General features: G+C 31.8%; 2 protein-coding genes across 3 annotated transcripts in view; one reads left to right on the forward strand and one right to left on the reverse strand.

Annotated features, from left to right (window-relative positions):
• Positions 1–4,183, forward strand: part of LOC117177250 (cathepsin O-like) — a 21,884-nt gene extending 17,701 nt beyond the window's left edge. The window contains exons 4-6 of the mRNA XM_033367830.1: positions 731–781; positions 3,436–3,704; positions 3,804–4,183. Of these exons, the coding sequence (XP_033223721.1) occupies positions 731–781; positions 3,436–3,704; positions 3,804–3,841 (358 nt within the window). The 3' untranslated portion in view covers positions 3,842–4,183. The remainder of the gene's footprint in view (positions 1–730; positions 782–3,435; positions 3,705–3,803) is intronic.
• Positions 4,184–8,661: 4,478 nt separating this feature from the next.
• Positions 8,662–21,905, reverse strand: part of LOC117176900 (tryptophan 2,3-dioxygenase) — a 44,534-nt gene continuing 31,290 nt past the window's right edge. For both annotated transcript variants that reach the window (XM_033367273.1, XM_033367272.1), the window contains exons 2-8: positions 19,736–19,878; positions 19,420–19,580; positions 19,108–19,301; positions 12,148–12,507; positions 11,812–12,061; positions 9,214–9,307; positions 8,662–8,929 (exon numbers count right to left, since the gene is read on the reverse strand). In XM_033367273.1, the coding sequence (XP_033223164.1) occupies positions 8,755–8,929; positions 9,214–9,307; positions 11,812–12,061; positions 12,148–12,507; positions 19,108–19,301; positions 19,420–19,580; positions 19,736–19,761 (1,260 nt within the window). In that variant the 5' untranslated portion in view covers positions 19,762–19,878 and the 3' untranslated portion in view covers positions 8,662–8,754. The remainder of the gene's footprint in view (positions 8,930–9,213; positions 9,308–11,811; positions 12,062–12,147; positions 12,508–19,107; positions 19,302–19,419; positions 19,581–19,735; positions 19,879–21,905) is intronic.

A 21,905-nucleotide genomic window follows, 5' to 3' on the forward strand; every position in this document is an offset into this window, starting at 1 on the left:
TCGAAAACTGATTTTCAAGCCATCAGGGGCCAACTCGAGCGGCCTGAAGCGGCCAGGCAAATTTTATGCGTGGTTATAGAATCCGGAGTCTCAATTTTTGACCGATTTCCTTCAAATTTTCAGGAAAACTTTTTCAAAGTCTAGTGAACAACTTTCTCGTTATAAGTTACTTTATCGTTATTTAAAGTCATCGCTTATATATTGAGAATACACCATACAAATTTCAAGCACTTTTATCAACAAACGGCCGAATAATCGCGAGTTGTGTTTTACAAAAAGATCGATTTTTGTTCGGAAAATTTTTTACGTTTTTATTGTTCATCTTAAGTAATAATTATCCAATGAAAAAGTTTCATAAGAAAAATTTGTCGGCCGCGTCAAGCTGAATACGAATGTATATTCTATTTTACGTTGCGGCCACTTTTTTTTTATCGATAGATTTTCCCGGCCAACTCGATTCGCCCAATTTTGAAGATTCTAAATGAAATTGATAAAAAGTTTTTTTTTCTTATGAAAAATATGAGGTGAAGTTCAGAGGGCTCGCGGGACCTCTAAACATTTTTTTAAAACGCAATGGTGTTTTATGGATTCAAATAAACTTGGGGGAATACAAATGTACGAATGTAAATTTAAGTAGTCTCTGCAATTTTGTTAATAAAACATTTTACATTGGAGATCAAAATTTTTTTAAATCACAAAATTAAAATATGTTTAAATATTTTATTTTCAGAACAGTTTCCAAAGACTCTGGAGTAATAATAACGGATTTTGCATGTGACAAGTAAGGGCAATGACCTTTAATTTTTTGTTAAGTTTGACGATTTTTAGAAAGATACAATAGTTTCGTCATGTGATGTGTATCAAGCCATAAAAGTACAAATGATTCAGTATAGTATTGGCCTCCTTTTTTGTAGTCTTTATGATTAAGAACTAAAGATAAGAACTTTACTATTTATTATCTAGTAGCATTATTTTATTGCAATTCAACCCCAGCAACTGCTTTTATATTGGCGCTCTTGTATATTTCAAAATATGATATTTAAAACTATGCTAATTTATAAATGAAAGTGCTTTGAATTGAACATTTATAAATGGAATCATTCATAACCCTATTTTCTGAAATATTAGTTCACAATATTGTAAAATAATATATAATAATAATAGTAGAATTTTTAACTGAAAATGCTAAGAATGGAATAATGTTCGATAGAAGCATAATAAATTAGCCAATTGAAAAATTATCAACATTTAAAAATAGCAAAATTTTGAAATATCTGTTTGTAAAATCTTATTTTGAAGTGCTTAGAATTTCATAAATAACAATAAAGTCATTTCACAATCTAAAACTCAAGACTTTACAAACGTAAAAATTTAAAATTAAAGCATATAATTAAAAAATGTAAGTTTTAATAATTGAACAAATTTAAAAGAGCAGTCAATAAGAGGCTTAAAAAAGAAGCAACAACTTTAAAAATTCAGAATAAAGCTTTAAAAGATGCGTACTCTCAAGTTGAAAATTTTTGAGATTGATCATTTTTGAATTATATACCTTCACAATTGAAATATTCAAAATTGAAGCCTACAAAAATGAACTGCTTTTTATCAAAGGCGCTCAAATTCAAAAGAGGATCGGCATACAGTATTTAAAATTAGCAGCTTAATTCTGACATATTTAAAACTAAGCGAAAATTAAACATTTATATGAAAGTTTCATATTTTTCTAATTGATATAATTTCGATTGAAACAATAAAAAATTACGAGGCTCAAAAAATTAATTTTTTAAATGCACATTAGGATGGGCCGAAGGTACAAAGTTTTGATAAACTGAAAATTTCTAGTGCTGAAAAGCTGCTAACGTGTTATGGGTAAAAAAATTATGTTAATTTTTTTATGCGCAGTCTTTTGTATTAAACTCTGATGAAAAATTACAATTAAAAAATCTAAATTTTGTTTAAGTTAAAATTTGTTTGAAAATTATTAAAAATTACATTTTCAAAGTTTCATTTAAATCTAAATGAAAAATTTATTTTTTAGTTTTATATGACATGATCTTGGATATGTCTTTGGTTGGAATGGACAAGTAAACCATACTTTTCTTAGATCTCGAAACAAATTTCTTAAACTTGAAATTTTGAAAAAATCAGTGATTGAGTGGCTTATGACTTTCTTCACATCTGTAAAGTCTAAGAAATGAAAGAAAAAAAATATTTTAATAAAAATTAACCAAATCCTAAAGAACGTCCTTCTTGCTTCTTTAAAAAGAATTGTAACCCAAACAAAAGTTGACCTCATTGCGACACCGTAGGATCACTTTTTATTTTAGAAATCCATTAAAGCTTTTTATATTTAATAATACATACATAGCGAGGTTCAATAATTTTCAGCCGGAAAGTTCTTACACTCGACTTTTCTTTCCAGAATACTTATTTCTTGCAATTTTGAAGCTTTCGATGCTCTAAAGGAAAGTAAAGTACCAAGACCCTTTTTGCAATAGGTTAATTTCAAATGCAAGAAAATGTATCACATGTTTAAAATTATTGTTCAAGCACTTTTATCCAAAATTAAAAACGCTGTAAAAAGCTATTATAAAAGTATTAAATTATTTAAAAACTGTGTATTTTATGGAGGTTTCTGTATATAAAAAAATGTAAATTATGACTAAAGTTATTGAGGCGTTTTTGTATTAATTTCTTTGCTAAAAAAGTTTGATATTTTTTTGAAAATTTGTTTCATTTTTGTTAAATATTTATTTTCTTATTTTTATTTGAAAATTGAGCTATTCCATTTCTGATTGAAAATTGATCGTTTCTAGTTTAAAATGTAACTGTTTCTTTGAAAATGAATTTTTTTTAAATTCATATTTTCAGGCTGAAAATTCAAGTTTTTTGTAGAAGATTATTGTTTTTGGCTTTATGATTCGACTAATTTCTTGAAAATTCATCTTTTTGCGTTGAAAATTCTATTATTAAAAAAAATTTAACTATTTAGTTGAAAATTCACCTTTTACCTTTTTTGATTAAAAGTCTAACTGTGCTTGGTTTAAGGGTTCAACTGTTTTCTTAAAAAGTCGTATTTTTACTTAAATTCAACTGTTTTTAATTGTCACTAAAAGTCTTATATTGCTTAAAATATTAACTATTATATTTTTTATTGTTAATTAATATGTTTTTATTCAAATTTCCACCACTGGTTCAATTTTGAACTTCTTTGTTAAAAATGATTTCTTGTTGTTGATGAGGCTTCTGCATTTTAACTGAAATTTCACCTATTTTGTAGAAAATTTTATCTTTTTTATTAAAAATTCAAATATTATGTTGAAAATCTAACAATTTTGATGAACTTTCGTTATTCCGGATAGAAAATTTGTACTTCTGGATTTCTGTGATGAATTGAGAGGATTGTAAACAAATTACTGTAATTCCTAATATTTGTAGTTTTATGGGTGCAGAGGATGAACTTTTGGAGTCCATTGCGACTCATGGTCCAGTTGCAGTCGCAGTCAATGCCCTATCTTGGCAAAATTATCTCGGTGGTGTGATTCAATTTCACTGCGACGGAGCCTTTAGCAGTTTAAATCACGCAGTGCAAATCGTGGGGTATGATAATTCAGCAGCTACTCCTTTTTACATTGTAAGAAATTCATGGGGAACTGTCTTCGGCGATAAGGGTTATTTATACATTGCAATTGGAAATAATATGTGCGGTGAGTTCATTTTTTAATAATAGGAAAATCATTCCAAGTAACTCAAAATAATCATGTTAGAAAAATAACCAGCACTGATCAACTACTTATTATTTCCAGGAATTGCGAATCAAGTCTCTTCAATGGATGTGATTTGAGAAATTGTTCATGATTAGAAGCCCTTGTTTATATTTTTCTATATTATCTGCAGCTTTTGTAAATTATATTTGTAATTTAGTTAGTATTAGACTTTATAACTAAAGTTTTCTGTATGTATCACGCGCGTCTGGTCCGTAATATTATGTATCCCAATTGGAAATGGTTCACATGGCCCTGACTGTTTACGTTTGGATTCTCTGGACTCAAGATCAAGGTCAGCATAGGCCGTGCCTCAAACCGTTCTTCATTCTAGGTTTCAATGTATGTAAATTATTAATCATTAATGATACATAATTTCAAGACATGAGAGTGACAACTGAATAAAAAACAATTCTTCCGAATTCTTTTTTCAACAATTACAAACAAATGAGGATACTATTTATCTATATACATATTAGGAATATGTCAAAATTATTTCTGCTGTCTCTCAAAAAGATTAATGTTCGAATTATGAGAATTAAAAACTGGATAAGCACTATGAGGCAAAATCCTACCCTCTTTCAAAAAAAGCATGTGAAGAAGATAGAGGATGTTTGGTGTTCTTGAAAATTTTAAATATCAAGTGAACAGAAGAAATAGCGCACTTAGCAGAAGGGAGATTATGAGATTGTGCGCATGTGCAAACGTCGCTAGGCTGAAAGCGGCCACATTACGCCTGCTTTACGTGCATGCAATGGCGCGTTTTCAAGGGGGGTTGTACAAAAAAATGTATTTGTTAATGCCGTAAAATTGTATATATAGGCCTTACTCAGTTTCTCTTACCTTTGAGAAGGAAACGTTTTTTTAGTTATTGAAAACATGAATTTTACACATTTATTTTTAGTCAACGTTTTTTTATCTTTCAAATTAATCCTTTAAATTCAATTTTTCAAATTAATAAATGGTCAATGAATAATTCTAATTAACCAAAATAACTTTGATTCAATCCCAACTTGATGCTCTGTTATACATGCGTTGTGTCTGTCCCATCTAACAAAATTGTCTGAACGAAAGTCCTGATGCAGAATTGTATTCTAAAGTTTTAGTTCTGAAAGACATTCTATAAGATTGCGAAAAACTCTTTAATCACAAAGGCAAGAATTTGTTTTTACCTTTTTTCCAAATGATTTAAAAATGACAAAAGGATTTTTTTCCAAACCTCTTGACTACATTAATAAACCTAATATATGTAACTTGCTATTAATAAAGATTAAGAATGTCTTTCATTTTTATTTGGAATAAACATCTTTTCGCATTGAAATATCAACTGTTATATTTTTCGTTGAGAATTAACCTTTTCGTATGAAAATTAAACTACGACTTGGTTGAAGATTAATTTTTGTAGAATATGAGTTTTGACATCTGCAATTTTAAAAAGTTATTTTGAATTTTATCAGAAGTCTTTGGAAAATTATGTTGGTATATCCTTGAAAACAAATAAACAAATACTCCTGAAAAAAAAGATAATGTTTCCTAACTTTTGCCAGAGGCAACTGTTACAACGGTCAGAGGAGGAGTGTACCCGTAATTACTGCTGAAGAAGTAAATAAAGTTATCGCTAGAACTCAGAAATGTTCAGGGCCAGCTAAAATTAACAACTTTTGGTGAAAGAGGTTCATTTCTACGAATCAACATCTAGCTCGTATATTTACTACTTTCTTAAACGGAAAACAATCTATCCCGCAGTGGTCAATGGAAGGATGCACGGTACTGATAGCTAAGACCGGAGATTTTTCATTTTCAAAGAAGTACAAGCCCTTGAAAAAAAGGTATCGCTAAATTATCAGAAAAATGTCGGTTTCCGAATCATCTGGGAAGAACAAGATCCAGGTAACCAATACTCTGGCCTTTCCTATAATTCTCTACACGTTGGGTGCAGTAAAATGAACACCCGCAAGATGATAACAATCTATCGAAGTCATCATCCTAGATCTTTCGTACCTCGTATATTCCTCCCTCGAGATACAGGGGGTAGAGGTTCGCTGAGCTTGGAGTGTCTTCGTCGAAGAACAATTCTAGCTGCAGCTTGCTTAACTCTAAATAATACAGATACTCTTATGCGACTCATCTATCACCATGAGGTCTTTAATGATGCGGTGTTTCTACACTGTGACGCAGGTATGGCCGTAGAGGAGCTTAGTCCTCTATTTGATTCCAGCGTCACTACATATCGCCTAGCATCACTAACATCTTTGGTGCTCAAAAGTCGTGTGCAGGGAGCAGAGAATTCGCTTCTACTGAGAGAACATGCTAAAAAGCCTCTTCATGGTAAATTAGACGGCATTATACGTTGAGAACAACTAACGATGGGTCAGTCCAACATGTTTCTCAAGTCTGCTGGATTGAGATCGGAGCCTGAGGGATTTCTTTTTGCCTATCAAGAAGGCGTTTTAGACATCTTAGTTTACTGCGAGCGCATAATGAATGTACCTGTAGGAGATACCAACTGATGAGCGTGCAAGTGAGAGCCAGAAACACTAGGACATGTGGTGGGTACTTAAAGTATGCATGCTACAGGTACATAGAGAGGCATAATGCGGCTCAAAAGTGTTGTATTGCCATATTCGGCAGATCTATGGTTTTGAAATAATGCCCCTTTTTCCATACGCCCAGAGGAAACTCAAGTCCGTTGTGGAGAATGACCTGTGCAACATCTACTGACATTTGTCATTCTCCACAACTCAACGTAGCAGTGCAACAAAGCCTGATATTGTCCTCCAAGATCTGAAGACGAAGTTAATTTACTGGTTTGAATTCTCGACACCAGCCGATGGTAATATCACGGGAAAGGAGGTAGAGAAACGGGCAAAATATCAAGATATTCTTTTGGAGCTGAGCAGGTGGTACCAAGGCTACAAAGTCCATCTTGTAGTTCTCATAATTGGCTGTTTTGGAGGTCTGAAAGTTTATTTTTTTGCCAACTCAACAAAATCCCGGCTTGCCAGCGTCAGGCTCAGTCCATCGCAAGCCATATGCAAAAGGATGTTCTACTGAGATCACTTAATCTGGTCCGTTAACACTGTTCCTCATAACGTTGTATAAAGATAGATACAGTGAAACCCTTCTATAGCGCCGATTTGGGGGCTGGTGGTGGGTGGAAAGTAACTCATTATAGCCCGCTTTGCTTTTGTTTGTTCACGACTGAGTGACAGCCGCAGATCCCGCCCACCCCGCGCAGCTCCGGTTACACCTACATGCAGCGCGTCGTCAATTTTCGGAAGGGCTATAGATGGGAGGGCTATTAAAGAGTTTCACTGTATCTCCAAAAAAGTATACAGAGATGAAACCTTCATCTCCAACTGTTTGCCGTGTAAGGCCATCCGCGGCTAGATATCGGACTCAAAGGAACATTGTTGTGACTGTTGTGCGAAGTCTCTTGTGTGAATTTTCCGATCTTGCTTATACCTTCTAGGATGAAAGGAGCAGGAGTGGACGACATATACATTCCGGTTGCGTCGGGATAGATTGCTTTAAGGGCATGTGATACTTAGAAAATTGTCGATTTTACCAGTCTTAGGTTCCCTCGGCTTTTTTTCTTGAATAATAAATATTTTGTCTTAAAAACTTGGGAAATGATAGCGAACATGCTAAAGGACGTCCCCACACACTTTTTTGTAGGTTAATTCAAAAAAGTTTTAATTTAGCAAAATGTGATTAATTTGCATAGCGCTTAGGAAATGGTATCTATTTGTTCAGTGTTAGATTCCCCCGGCTTTTTTCCTAGGATAAAAAATATTTTGCCTTCAAAATCTGGGAAATGATAGCGAACATGCTTACGGGCGTCCGCACACACTGTTTCATGTTTTTTTATCAAAAAATTTTTGATATTGCTAACAACGTGCGTGTATATTTCGAGGTTATGTGTGTTACAATTCACCCGAGCGTTACTTCCAAACTACACAATATTTTTGGCCGAAAACTTTGGACTTACAAATAAACATAGTAACTAATCTCCCGGAACTAATCTTGTTTGCAGGCAATCAAAAAAGTTTATTTCATAAATAATTTCCAGATTATTCGAAAGGCAGAGATGAAAAACGACGTAACCTCAAAATAATGCATATGCATACAATTTTTATTTAGCACAATAAATTGTTTTTTTATCATCCCTCAAAAAAGAGTCTGGAGACGTCTATTATGATATTTTATAGCATCTCCGAATTCAATTTTTAAAAATTTTCTTTTTTGTGGAAAAAAAAGCCGGGGAAACTGTAAGTATCACATGCCCTTAAGGCAGGGATCTTCAGCGAGGGGAAATTCGGCCGCAAATGCTCATTTGCCACATGTTTCGTTTCCACTACCACAAACCCCTACTCAGCTGTAAGAGTGAGATGGAATCTTCCCGTGCTGAGTGAGGCGGCATAGTAGTGCAAACGAGACATCATGCACATGAGTCCTTGGAGCCACTGAACCGTCAGTAGTAATTTTATTTTATAAACTAATTAGTAGCTAATAGAAAGAATTTTATCTTCAATCTTGTACAATAGATATCAGACATACGACCTCGATAATTTATTGGTTTCCTTACCGTATCCAATGTTTGAAACATTAAAAATGTTTGTTAAAATAAATTATTTAACTTTATATATACTTAAAAATGATCATTTTATTATACTGATAACGCCATAGAAATTATAGAGAAATGATTCATGTTGACAAATTTATTATTTTCAAGAATTGCCAATCATATTTCAATAAATTTTCGAAATTATGTTATTGATGCAATTGATAATTTTTCGGAATCACGAGTTTTCAAAATTGTATTCTTAAACGTGATAACTAATAAATTTGGTGCGAATAATACTTGGATTTACTAAGAATTTGTTAAAAATTTTGCAAATTGATTTCTAGATAAGATTTATTAAAAATCTTTATGTATACTTTTGAGAATTTTTTGCTAAAGTCCTAATATTTTTGAAGGTTTCGGGCAGCGTCACAATGAAGCCTCTGCCGAATTGGATGAGTTACTTTGCTCGTCTTCTGGTACCCAGCAACCCCATGCGACTGAGAGTTTGGTTTTCATTTGTTTCGTCAAAGGTGGTATCAAATTTCGAGGAATTAAGAATGTTGATAGGTTGAACAAATCCAAAAAGACTTTGTACCTGTCACTGAAATAGATATAAATGGTAAAGTTATCTTATTTTTAAGGCTGCGTCTTGTGGTCCCGAAAAATTAGAGAATTTACAAAAGGGGATGGACTAGTCTTCCCGAAAATTCGAGACTACTAGCTAAGCTTATCAAAAATATCGGACTAGTCATTCCGAATTTCGAGACAACGAAAAACTTCTTTTTTCAATTTAGGACAAAATTCTACTTTACTCAAAAATCGAGCGGCATAACGATTATGAAATCTACATGGGAAATTGATAGACTTGGACTGACTTGGGCTTACCTCAATGTGGATTTTAGGTATTGATACCCAGATGAACCCCCAGTTCCGAGTTGTTGTGACCCAATCATCCTTTGAACCATTATAACGTGATTATCTAGAAAAAAACATCTACATATCTACATATCTACATTGTTGCTTTCGCTTATTGATTAATGTACAGCCACTTTAAATGCAATTTATAATTTATAATGATCCCTGTTGATAATCATAACTTCCATTAACTCCTTGTGATTATAAGTTGTAAAGTTATCTGATGAGCTGACACAAATGTTAGATTTTTTAATTACATCAGATTCAGGGGGCCACTCAAACTTAAAAAAAATGCAGGCTATTTTCCACATTTTCCAGTCAAAAGTTTCAATTTTCCCAGATGGCTATTAAGCTTTTTTAGAGTTTCATAACCCCGGGCAGAAACATTTACAGTTTCTGTGGTGCGTCTGTCTGTCCGTCGTACTTTTTTCCAAGGTGGGGAAGTGAGGTGGGCGGAAAGTATAAGGAAGAAGCGGTGAGAAAATATGGTAGGTGGAGGTTTGAAGTACTTAATTAGCTTTTTTTAAAGGAAAATACAGTGAAACCCTTGAATAGCCCTTCCTTCTATAGGTCTTCCAAAAATGGTCGCTGCGGCGCAGGTAGGTATAATAGGAGCTGCTCGGGGTGCATGGTATCTGCTATAGAAGAGTTGCACTGTAATTGAAAAAAATTGCACACATTGTTTCTTTGAGATTAAAAAAAAATTATTTTTGGGAATTTATTTCTGGTAATTAAAAAAAAATTCTATTAAAACTTGATTAACGTCTTAATGGGATACGAAACTCTTTTTTAAAAAAGATATAAAAGCCATAAAAAAGAAGAGATTTTGCATGAGAAAATACATTGACGAAAAGGAAGTTAAAGAGGCATGCCAGGACAGAAAAGTGTGGCGACAAATATTTTTTAAGAAATGCATGATGAAGTGTGTCAGATTAGTGGACATCACTAATATGAAATCATATGAAGTCCCTACTGCCCAGCTAGAGCCGAACGAGTCACACTTTCCCCCGAAGGGGTTTTGACTTAAGGCCATGTAATGAGTGGGTCACGTGACCAGATTCCTACCTTACCGCAACTTTTTTTATTTTCCAACTTATATTCACACGAAACGCCACATCGAGTTGAAAGTTTGGGATACTAAACAAGAAGCACGAAGAATGGTGGATCTGGTCCTAAATTTGTATAATTATGAAAAAAGTTTTTTTTGCAAATAATTTTTTTTTGCTTTTTTTATAATTATTAAGGTTTAGGACCAGATCCTCATTTCTTAGTGCTTCTTATTTATTATCCCAAATTTTCAACTCGATGTGGCGTTTAGTGTGAAAATAAGTTGGGAAATAAGAAAGGTGGCGAAAAGTAGGAATCTGGCCACGTGACCCACTCGTCACATGGCCTTAATGGTATGATAATTAGACGCTCGGACTTCACCTCAGAGGTCCGGGGTTCGATACCTGAGCCGGTACCTCTGGAAACTTTTCTATATACCTTTACCGAGGTACTGGTGGTTCGTAACCCACCTTAAGCTGTAAGCCCCCCATCGTTTACTTGACTGCAACCAAGTCCGTCAATGATGGGGTAAGACCCAGGCTTTGTCCAATATGTCTTGGCACACTGCACATTCATCACTTGATTGCATTATAAAAATTCGTCCGTGACTGATGATATATAGCGGGAGAGCTCCGTGTTAAATGATCAAAAATAAAATCCAACTCTAACCAAAAATGCCTTCGACATGTTGGGCAGTAACCGTCCTAAGCTTGTGACAAAAATTAATTGTTTAAAGCAACTAATTTTTTTTATGTATAATATTCGAATTTCCAACCTCTAATTAAATTATTAACCAGATAGTAGATATTTTATTCATAAGAGATGAATTCAGCACCAAAAATATGATAGTAAACTTTTCAATTAAAAAGAATTATTTTCAACCATAAGTTATACATTTTTAATTAAAAAATATAAATATTCTACCACAGAAAAAATGTTCAGTCTAGAAAGATGAATTTTCTGTCCACGAAAACAAATGTTCAATAAAACAGTTGAATTTTCGAACAAAAAAGAAAACTTTTTTACTAAGTAGTTGATGTTTCAACAAAATATTGAAATTTTTAACCAAACATTCGGATTTTTAACTTAAAGAGATGCAGTCTGAACAGAAAGTATGATAGTAGGCTTTTCAGTTTAAAAGAATTAAGTTGCGACAAAAAATCCTTCAATTTTCTTTTTGTTTTATATTAATTCAGTTCTCACGTAAGCAAAATAAATAAGAATAAGGGGAAGAATGATTTTCTTAAAAACAGGGGGAGGAGGGGGGGGGTAGAGGAAATAGAGGAAAGAGCGTGCATTCTGTGACTTAATGAACCACAGTGGAAATTCTGCGCAAGGAAGCAATTGATGTTATTTCATAATATAAAATGTGATATTCTGGATTGCAAGTAAAAAAATTCCTGATTTTTCCCGTTTCTCAAAATTCCAGTCTAATTCACGGATTTTCCGGTCAGTGGCTACCCTGCACTGATTAATTTAATTGAACTGAACCTAGATAGATTAAAAGAAGTGATCTCTTACATCTCCATTTCGTTATTAAGGAATCGATGTCCATTAAAGAAGTTAGAATCTGATGAGGCTGACTAAATCTCGGCTCGTCTCGATAAAGTGTGATCATCACTGCTCCTTGCAATGCAGCATGGGTGAACCTTCTTTCGCCTCTGGATACAAGAGCATTGTGCAAAGATTCATTGAAAATTGTATTAAAAACTGCTTGACGAGAGGCCAAATTAGCAGTCAAATGCCTCTGATGCTGTTCCTTGGCTTGTTTCTGAAAATGCACATGATGTAGTTAATTTCCAATTATTGATTCTTTTTATGAAAAATTAGAAAAGATTTTTCATTGTGATTGTTTACATCTATAGAATCCTTTTGTTCGTCCAACATTTTTTCAACTGCTCTTCTATATTTTCCCCAAAAATCGAAATCGCTTGTTTCCAAACCAGGTGTTCGGGCGAGCCACCTTTGGACTAGACAACTGAGACTTGGTTCCTCTTCTGACTTTTTGATAGCTTCTATTGCTTTTGGGTCTTTTCCAAAAACTTTGGTATAGCTTTGGTTGTATCTCACTCGGTGTTCTTGTTGCACACCCAGTTTATTTTCTATCAGCCGAAATTGCAGAGATTGGAAACCAGAAGCAGGGCAGAGGTAATCTCGAAATGCCATGAAGTCGAGTGGGGTCATAGTTTCCAAAATCGTCACCTGGTCTACGAGAAGCTTAAAAAAAAGCACAGTTAAAGAAACATTGTACCAGCTGGAAAATAAGAAGCAGACTTAAAGATTTTTTCTTCTCCGGCAATATTGATTTGCAGTTGCATTATATATTTTACATATATGCGATTTGTAAATATCCGAAATATGGAAAGTTTCTAATCAGGGTTTTCTAATGAAAGAAAAAGTGCTGATTTCGAATTACAGGTGCAGAATTTAAAGAATACATTATTGATCAGAATCGCGGATCGAATTCGAATTTCTATGGTTGCCTTGGACCTTGACTATCTGACATTGATGTCACCTCTCAGAATTCAAACCCTAATAATACTTCTAAACAAAAAAGTACCAACTGGTTTTTAGTCGAATCACTATTGTAATCTATTGCGCACTCTACTATATGATAAAATGAAATCTTGTGTAATATCTTGTAATATTTTGGCATATTAATAGATATTATTTTTAAACTATTTAAATCCCTCCTAATCATGAGACTCAGCATTTTTTGGCATTGTGTATCCACCTTATTACCAAAAACGAACGAAAATAACAGCACTTAGAAGATGAATATAAATTAGTTGATTATGGTATCTTTATAGACTTTATATGCTTTATATATATTTCGCTAAATTATTATTGTATTTATTTGTTTGAAGTTTATTATACATTTGTTCAAATATTTTTCTATCATCCTTCTTCATTGTTTAATTATGAAATTAAAGTGGTTGCTGCATGCATTTTGGATAATATATTTTTTAATACTGCATAAATTTCGAAATATACTTCATTGCTGATAAAAAAAATATTCAAAAAAAGTACGGAAAAACTTATTCAAACCACTTTGGGACCTTCACACTTTGCACTATTGGTTTCGCAGTCAATCAGTAATGTCTCATTTTCCCACAAAAAATCCAAAAAGCATACTTTTGAAACATTCAAAAAAGTTAACTCATTTCAAAATCTTTTTTTTTGTAAGGATATGAAGTTTTTAATAATATTTAAATCTGACAAGAAAAAGAACATTTGAAAATATGCAACTAACAATTTTGGCTTTCCTAACAATTAGAAATTAAATTTAAACTTACTTGTTTGTTCAATCAACTAAGTACAAAACTTAAGGTATTTGTTGTGCCAAAAAACAGATCTCTGAAAAAATTGTTTCTCTATTTAGGAATCAAAATAATATTACTAATGAAGCCACTTTAAATAAAAAAAAAAATAAGTCATAATTTATTAAAATTCAACCATTTAAAAAAAAAATTGGTAAGAAGCGATCGTAAGAAAAAACTCAATGACAGAAAATGTTGTTAAATAATTATTTTTCGTAAGTCTCACATTTTTTTATAAAAAAAGGATATTTTTTCTTTCATAAAAAATAAAAAAATTGCAACTCTTAAACTAATAGAAAATTCTTTTCCAGATACTTAATCTTTGATTCTATACCTAACTTATCAACATAGTACTTTAACAAAATTCAAGGGTTTTTTATATGTCAGTGAAATTCTATGGATTTTAACAATTTCAAGGAATTTAAAGAATATCAAAGATTTCAAGAGAGTTTAAAGGGCTTCGTCTGATTTTGAGGATCTCAGGGGCCATTCATTATTTACGTAAGGACGTAAGGACGTATTATGTAAGATTTTCCCTAGTTTTCCTGCATGCTTGAATGACATTAAAAGAGGATCAGTCGCACTAAAACACATAATTTGCCATAAATAAAAGATTTTTATTTCAAAAAGATAACCTCGGCAATGTAAAATATTACGTAAGAATCTCTTTTACCCTCCTTTCCCCCGAGATAAGGTCATGTAGAGACTTTTTAACCACCCCCTTCCTCTTGGGACTTTCACGTAAATAATGAATGATCCCTTACGGGATTTTAGTGGGTTTCAAAAATTTCGTTAATTTAAAAGGAATTTTGAAAGATATTTCATATTTCAAGACGTTTTACGGTATTTTATTCAATTTTTGTGGAATTACTTAGGATTTCGCAAGATTTGATGGATGTTATGAATATCAGGGTATTTCAACGAATTACAAAGTTTTAAGGGTCTTTTTAGAAATTTTGGAAGGAACATAACGAAATTTAACAATCTTTAAGGGCATTAAAAAAATTTCGCAGGATTTAAGAAAATTTCAAAATTTTTGGAAAAGGTATCCAGGATATCAGTGATAACTATACAAAATACTTCAAGGGATTCCAACGAATGTCTCGAAAACTTTATGAAATAAAGGAAATGAAAAGAAATTTCAAGGGACTTTCAGGGATTTAAGGGATTTGAGAGATTTGATGAAATTCACCATATTTAAAAGCTTATACATGATTTCCAAAGAAATGATTAAATTTCAAGAAATTTCTACGGAAAGATTAATAAGTTTACCAAGAAATTTGAGAAAATATCAGAAACAGATTTCAGGGTTTACTGGAAGCATTTCAAAGGATTTCAAAGCTTTTATAGTATATCTTAAAAGATTCAAAATGATAATATGACATTTTTGGGATATGTTAATTGTATGTCAGATAACAAAAAACCAGTTAACTCCACAATGTAATATTTAAAAAATTGTCTGGTATTATGTTCCTACAATTTTTCATAATCTATACCTCCATTAATACTAATTTGAATTATAAAATAAGTCCAAGGCCTGCCATTTCTACCTTGAAATTTTAAAAATATTTTTCTGTGGCGTAATTTTCTTTGGGAGGGGGGTGGGCAAAATGATCAATTCGCATTGTGCGCAGAAAGGCTAGATATGGCTGTGCTTGTGTAGACTTAGGTCCTACCTTAATACGAAAAATCAGATGAAAAGAGTTCAGTGGTCTCGACCACATGTGCGTTATGTGGTATTGTAAGAGCCCCAGACGCAACGGGATGGTTACCTAACGAGATATAAGAACTCGCAGTGCCACTCAGCGGTGTCGCATGTCACAAAACGGTATCTCCTTACAATTGAGTTACGATCATTTGTACCTTGGGTTCCCACAAACAGCTCATGCTCCTGCGCGATTGAGAACATATCTAAGAGAAATAAATCTTATGATACCTTGACCCAATTGCACTTAGGCAAATAACTCTATCTATCCACGCTGCAAACTTGCGCGACGGGAGGATACAGAAATTTGATTAGAACCCCTGCACAGGTAAGGGGACACCGCCAGCATTACAGTTGACTAATCGGCTTCACGTTTACGGGTTGTTCACCCTCAGCATAAACATCACCCTTTTAAGAGTCATACGAGGTTCTCATATTTTTCCCACTAACTAGAAACCTTGTTCCAACTAATCTTCAAAAATAAATTTAAACTTTTCTATTAATCTGCTAACTTTATTGTTAGTTGGGTTGGCAGTAGTCGATATCCTACAATCACGTTAATTAAAATACCCCTATTTTTCTTTGGTTTATACTAATTATTTAATACAAAATTACCTTTTGAGATGATTTGGGCTTTTGGCTATTAGTTCTTGTTACTTTTCTACTGCTCAGCGCTAGTTGTACCAACTAGTGAAATTATAAACAGTACTGTATTTTACTTTAACTAGTTTGGACAAATCTTCTTCTTTATGTTACAAAAATGTATGTTATGAATAAGCATTAGTAGATTTTAGATTAAAGTATACTGGAAGTATAATCTAATGTCAGAAATGATGTTTACTACTTTAACCGTGACAAAATTCACCCTAAAAAGAAGATGTAGGATCGTCTTCGTTGCAGATCATAACATTTCTTAAAATTCTGGGTAATTTGTCGAAAATAGTTCCTACCATTCCTGACGTCCCAAGTACAAAGACTCGGCGAATTTCTTAGATACATACTTCTCAATATTTCGTTTTTTTAAAAAATATTATCCGTTAATGATTAATAATGCAATAATTTGAATAATATTTTTGTTCTAACCATCATACGCCTGGGAATTAATTTTTTTTAATATTACTTGTTATTATTATTTGCTATTACTCTCTTTACTTTCGAAAATTTTTTCGAGTTCTAATTGAATGATTTTGCATAAAATGCTCACTAAGACAGTACTATAGACTTATTATCTTATTTAAGATTTACTTATATTTGTTAAATTTTTTTTCGGTGGAACCTATAAATGATGGTGGGCAATATCTGATTTTCAGAATTTAATCATACGTTTTCTTAAAATCATATTGATATTTGCTTAATTTAAGTTAGTCTCTAAATCTAAGTACATTTCTGAATTTAAGTTGTAACATTTTTAGGTTTTTTTTTCTAATGTAATTGTGTCTGGAATGTCTCAAAAAGATTATAAATAGGTCAAAATGAACCAATTTTGTAACATTTAAAATGTTTTTATGTAGTTAAATATACAATAAATTTGAAATCAACATTATCTTGTGAAAATTGATCGATTTACATGATGAAAACTAGTTATTTAAATTATTAATTCAGCAACTTTGCAGTAAGATTGAACGCTCAGTTGTTGCTGTGTTTGAAAAGTATTCTACATTTTCAAGAAAGAAAAAAACTTTTTGCTGAATCTACTGTGAGGCCCGTAGTATGGACTTCAGCATAATAATTATACAATTCTCACTTTCATTATCTATCAAGAGTTATTAATGTTTTATTTTTTATTTCTGAACTCTATTTGTCACGCAGGAAAAAATTACTCGTACTAGGGTTACGTCAAGATGATTACGTATGGATAATCAATGACATCTAGACTTGAAGTAACTATAATATCATATTCTTTTCTAGTAATTAATATTGCAAAATTACTCAGAATATTGCAAAAGTATTGTTAGAAACTTTGTAATTAAGATTAAGTTTTGCCTACACTAAGAATTCTTTATTTTTGCACTTTGCGAAACGATTTTTTTTGAATTTAGGGATATCTATTCGAAGTGAAATTTTTGGCTTATTCTTGAACACAATCATTCAAAAATTGTATTCTATTTTGATACAGAAGTTTCCATAATTACAATAAATATCATTAGTAAAGTTCTAAAAATTTCTGCAACTTAAAACTTTTTATTTGAAAGGTTTTAGAATTCTTCGTACGTTTTTTACATCCCAGGTTTTTCGAAGTTGGATTTTCTCAAAATCTTTTTGTTTGATGAATTTCTTCAGACATACAGCTTATTATATATGTAATAAAGTTATTTTGGGTTTACAATTTTCTTAATGTTAAATACTCTAAGAATTCCTGTCAAACTTCAGTTTTGGAGCTTATAATAATTTTATTATCTCATAGACTTTTTACTTCGATTAACTAAAATTTATCTACAAAATAGTTATCATTTAACTATTATTTAGCTTTCAGTTTTTCACTAATAATTTATTTTTAATGAAAAATTGTAACAATTGTTCCACTATAATAAAAATTTCATATAAAATTAAGAGATGGGGCTGATTACTTGCGCTTTGAAACCCCATTGTTTAAATAATGCTCTGAAAAATGAGGAAAAATCTCATTATGTGTAATTGTAATCAAATCTATCTTGTTGTATGGGCGATTTGCGAATAAATTTCAATTCCGGTTTCCAAAATGCGAGTAAATAATGCAATAAATAATGCATTAAAGTATTGCAATAATTTTTATTTTCATAGATATTTGTACTCGGATGTACTTTACAACTTGATAAAACTGTTTACACGAAATTGAAAATGTTAAAAACGAATTTATGTTTATGTTATTCTTTTAATTAAAATATATTATTACAAAAGTTCAAAACTGATTTTGGCAAGCTTAAATTTGTTAAAAAAAATTTCTGTGTATTTTTTTCTCAGAATTGTGTTTGCTAAATAAAGAAAAAAGAAATTAAGTTTGAGAAGACTTTTTGAAGAAAGTACTTTTGATACATTTTTTCTATCTCCACAGGCAGGAAAATGAGTTTTCTGTATCTTCAATTAAATTTTGTACCTTCTACGAGCGTAAACAAGAGCATGCTTCGGTGTTATTAAAAAGATTCGGAGTTGTTAGCTTTCTGCGTTGTTATTTTTTTATCTTTCAAGTGATATAATTCAACCCATTTTTTTATAATGTCAAATTAAAAAAAGTTGTTTACTCCATAAATCCTACAAATTTTAAGAGGAAATTTTGATCAAAAAAATTATCTTCCGTTTGGTTCTCTTTTGCTTAGGCTTCGCAATTGTTATTCGAGGTTCCACTTATACTTTTTTCCGCGTTCTCAGATGGCTTACGAGGATTTAAACAATTTTAATACTCCGGACACGCCATATATTTTTGGAATTTATTTAATTTATTACATATTATATTTTGTATGATTATAATCCATTACGATATTATCTAACGCCTCAAAATTGTTATCAGTTCTGTCACATTTCAAATATCTGAATTAGTAGGGAGGAAAACGTGAAACAGATATAAACTGTAAAGTTGTTATAAAAAAGGTATGCCTATCTATATTAGTATTTTACTTTATCTGACTAAGGCTAATGAAGATTAAAACTCAACCATATTTAGAATCTAGTAACCTTGGGTTTTGACTTTCTGAACTTTTGTTTAACATTCTCACTATCAACAACACTATATTATGAATGATACTATAATATGCAACTTGACCCCTGCTAATTTTTTCGAATTCAATGTTCATAAGTAATTAATATAATGCGACATACTTTGAGAATGAGAACAATGCGATTGAGTCTCTTAAGAATTTCCAAGGTTCTGGATTCATCGAGACCTTCAAAGGTACTTGATTGGTTCAATATTGTTTCTTGGTCCCTCAAATCCTCTTGAACATTATCTGTGGTAAAGAGCAGTCTGATCGAGTCCAGCTCGAAAATAATTTGCTTGAACCACAACTCATATGCTGCATTCGAAAAAAATAAATCATAAATTTTGAGTGCCGATTTACAGTAGAAAGAATGCAGGGAACATCATTCCCGTTTGATTTTTATTTATTTACATTAATTTAGTATTATTTCTACCTTGATGAGTTACAATAAAGAGATGTTCATCATGTACTTCTTTATTGTACTCTGCACTCAATAAGCGTTGAGCCGAAAGGATCTTCTCTAAGTGGAGGTATTCTCCATAAAGAAGTCCTGGGCCCTCTGTTAGCGTTTCACCATCTTGGCCAAAATCGTCACTGAAAAATATATACGACTGCCTTTAGAAAGAGAAAACTTCCCGTTAGTTAGCACTTCTTGATTAAAATAATTTAAAAAAATCTATTTTGTATTAATATTGAATTTTCATAAAAGCTTGATGATGTGACTGCAAAAAATAAGTTGAAAAACTTACGCTCCATTTCCAAGGGGACAGGCCATACTCAATGAAATAAAATTTTGTACTGGTGTAGACACTGTTAATAATTATTAAAGCACTGATTTCTCTATATTAATCACTATCGCGTCATTATTCTGTATTTCCGGATTGTTTTCCGTCTATTAAAAAAAATAACAAGTTTGAGGTTTAGTTAACATTTATATCACAATATTATGTCGAATGCGGTAATAATAGCCGTAGTCCAAGAGACGGTCAATGTACGACTAACGTATGGACGAGAAAGCTCGCTCACGTCTCTTTATAAAGCAAATCTGAAGGGTGGAAGAGCAAGAAGGCCTGAGCACTATGCTTTTAAAAATTGGTATACTAACTAAAACACTACAAAACTTTTATATTTTTGCATTTAAAACTTGTTCTTAATATATATTAAAAATTAATTTTTTCTCTCTCCTGAGCCACAAACATATTTCAAAAGTACCTAATTAATTTTTGAAATGGAAATTTCTGTTTGAATTCTTATATCAATGTACAGGTTTTTCAAATATAATTCAAGGCAAGTAATAATAATCATAAATTACCGAATTATAACGATAAATTTGTGGATTAAAGTGAATGGAACTGTTTCTATGAAAACTTCTAGCATTAATTGTTTTTCAGTTTGAGATTAATTTTGTGTGAAAAAATGTTTGGTTTGGATATCCAAACGGCTCGATTGCTAAAGATTCAATAAAATTTTTGTTTTTCCCAACAAAAATGTTCTTCTCTGAACAAACCTTCTTCTAAACCAATAAATATTTGGTTCATTTAACCAAAACCGAGATTTCTTTTTGGTCCACTAAAATTTTTCTTACTGCAACAAAAGTTTTTTTTGAAAGAACCAACATTTTGTTATGACAACAAACAAATTTTGTGACCACTGTTGCAACTGAATTGTTTTGTTTCATAAACTAAAGTTTATTCTCATTTTTATACAAAAAATTTTTGGTGAATATTCATAAGTATTTTTATACCGTTTTAGGTTTTAAATTTTACTCCTTACAACTATTCAACAAAAAGAAAGGATATTAAAAATCTAAAAAGCATTTTTTTCTCTTAATAGATTTGCTTGTAAATACATAAACAATTTACCTTCGCAAAACAGATTGCTTTTGATTATGTAAGAAGTTACTCTAAGTACAGCGAGATGTCGCGGTAAGTGCAATTTTCAATAAGTTTTAGTGAATAGAATAGTAGATTAATGTCGAAGACGTTTTTAAATTAATTTTTTCTTTAAATTCCCTTTATTTAACGGAAGCAAAATTAAGATACTTTTTACGTAGCGGTATACCCTATAATATAAACTGGACGATATCATAATAAAAAAAATGTAACCGAAAATCATTTAATATAGAAAACTAGTTTTCGGATTTTTCGAATTATTGGTGTTGTTACAAATCACGGTTGTATTTCATACTCAATATTAAAATGCTTGTCTCCATATAAGCGAGATAAACAATATATTTTTACATTACCATCATTTGAGATGGAAGGTGAATTTAAAGCTATCCAATTTTCATCAATTCTAGATATTTTGAGACCTCCTGAGTCAGAAAAAACGGTTTTTATGAACATGCCAGTCGGTCTGTCTATTGGTCTGTCTGTAGCCTGACGATGCCTCAACTTTCAAAGAAATTTTTTAATACAAAATTCCTTTGGTACGCTCGTGCGATACAAAGTTTTCCGAAGTTAGCAAATATTTGAGACGATTGAGCAAGATGAGATGTTTGAGAAGAACAGACAAAAGGCTTAGTCACTTTATAGGTATATGGTTGCAAAAAGAAATAAAGTCCAATTTTAATAAGTTTCTTGACAATATTTACACATATTTCTACTGTTGACAGCTGAATTAAGAGGCGTCAACAATTCACTTGTGGTATGCAAATTTTCGCAAAGCGGAATTCTATAATGAACATTGTCTTTACACATACTTTCCAAAATACTGAAAATATCTTCCAAACAGTGTAAATCATGGTAAGTAGATGTACAAATATTGGGCAGAGTCGAATTAACTCCATTTCACAAGGAGGCACGGATTCATTGGCGTGATTTACCGCGGTTCTACTGAGAGTCGGTGTCATTTTATGATGGAAGTTGCTCCCAGTGGGATTCTGCGTTGGTTGTTAAACCTTTTTTTAAAATTATGCAT

The sequence above is a fragment of the Belonocnema kinseyi genome, chromosome 7 (assembly GCF_010883055.1).
Source record: "Belonocnema kinseyi isolate 2016_QV_RU_SX_M_011 chromosome 7, B_treatae_v1, whole genome shotgun sequence".
Taxonomy (NCBI): Eukaryota; Metazoa; Arthropoda; class Insecta; order Hymenoptera; family Cynipidae; genus Belonocnema; species Belonocnema kinseyi.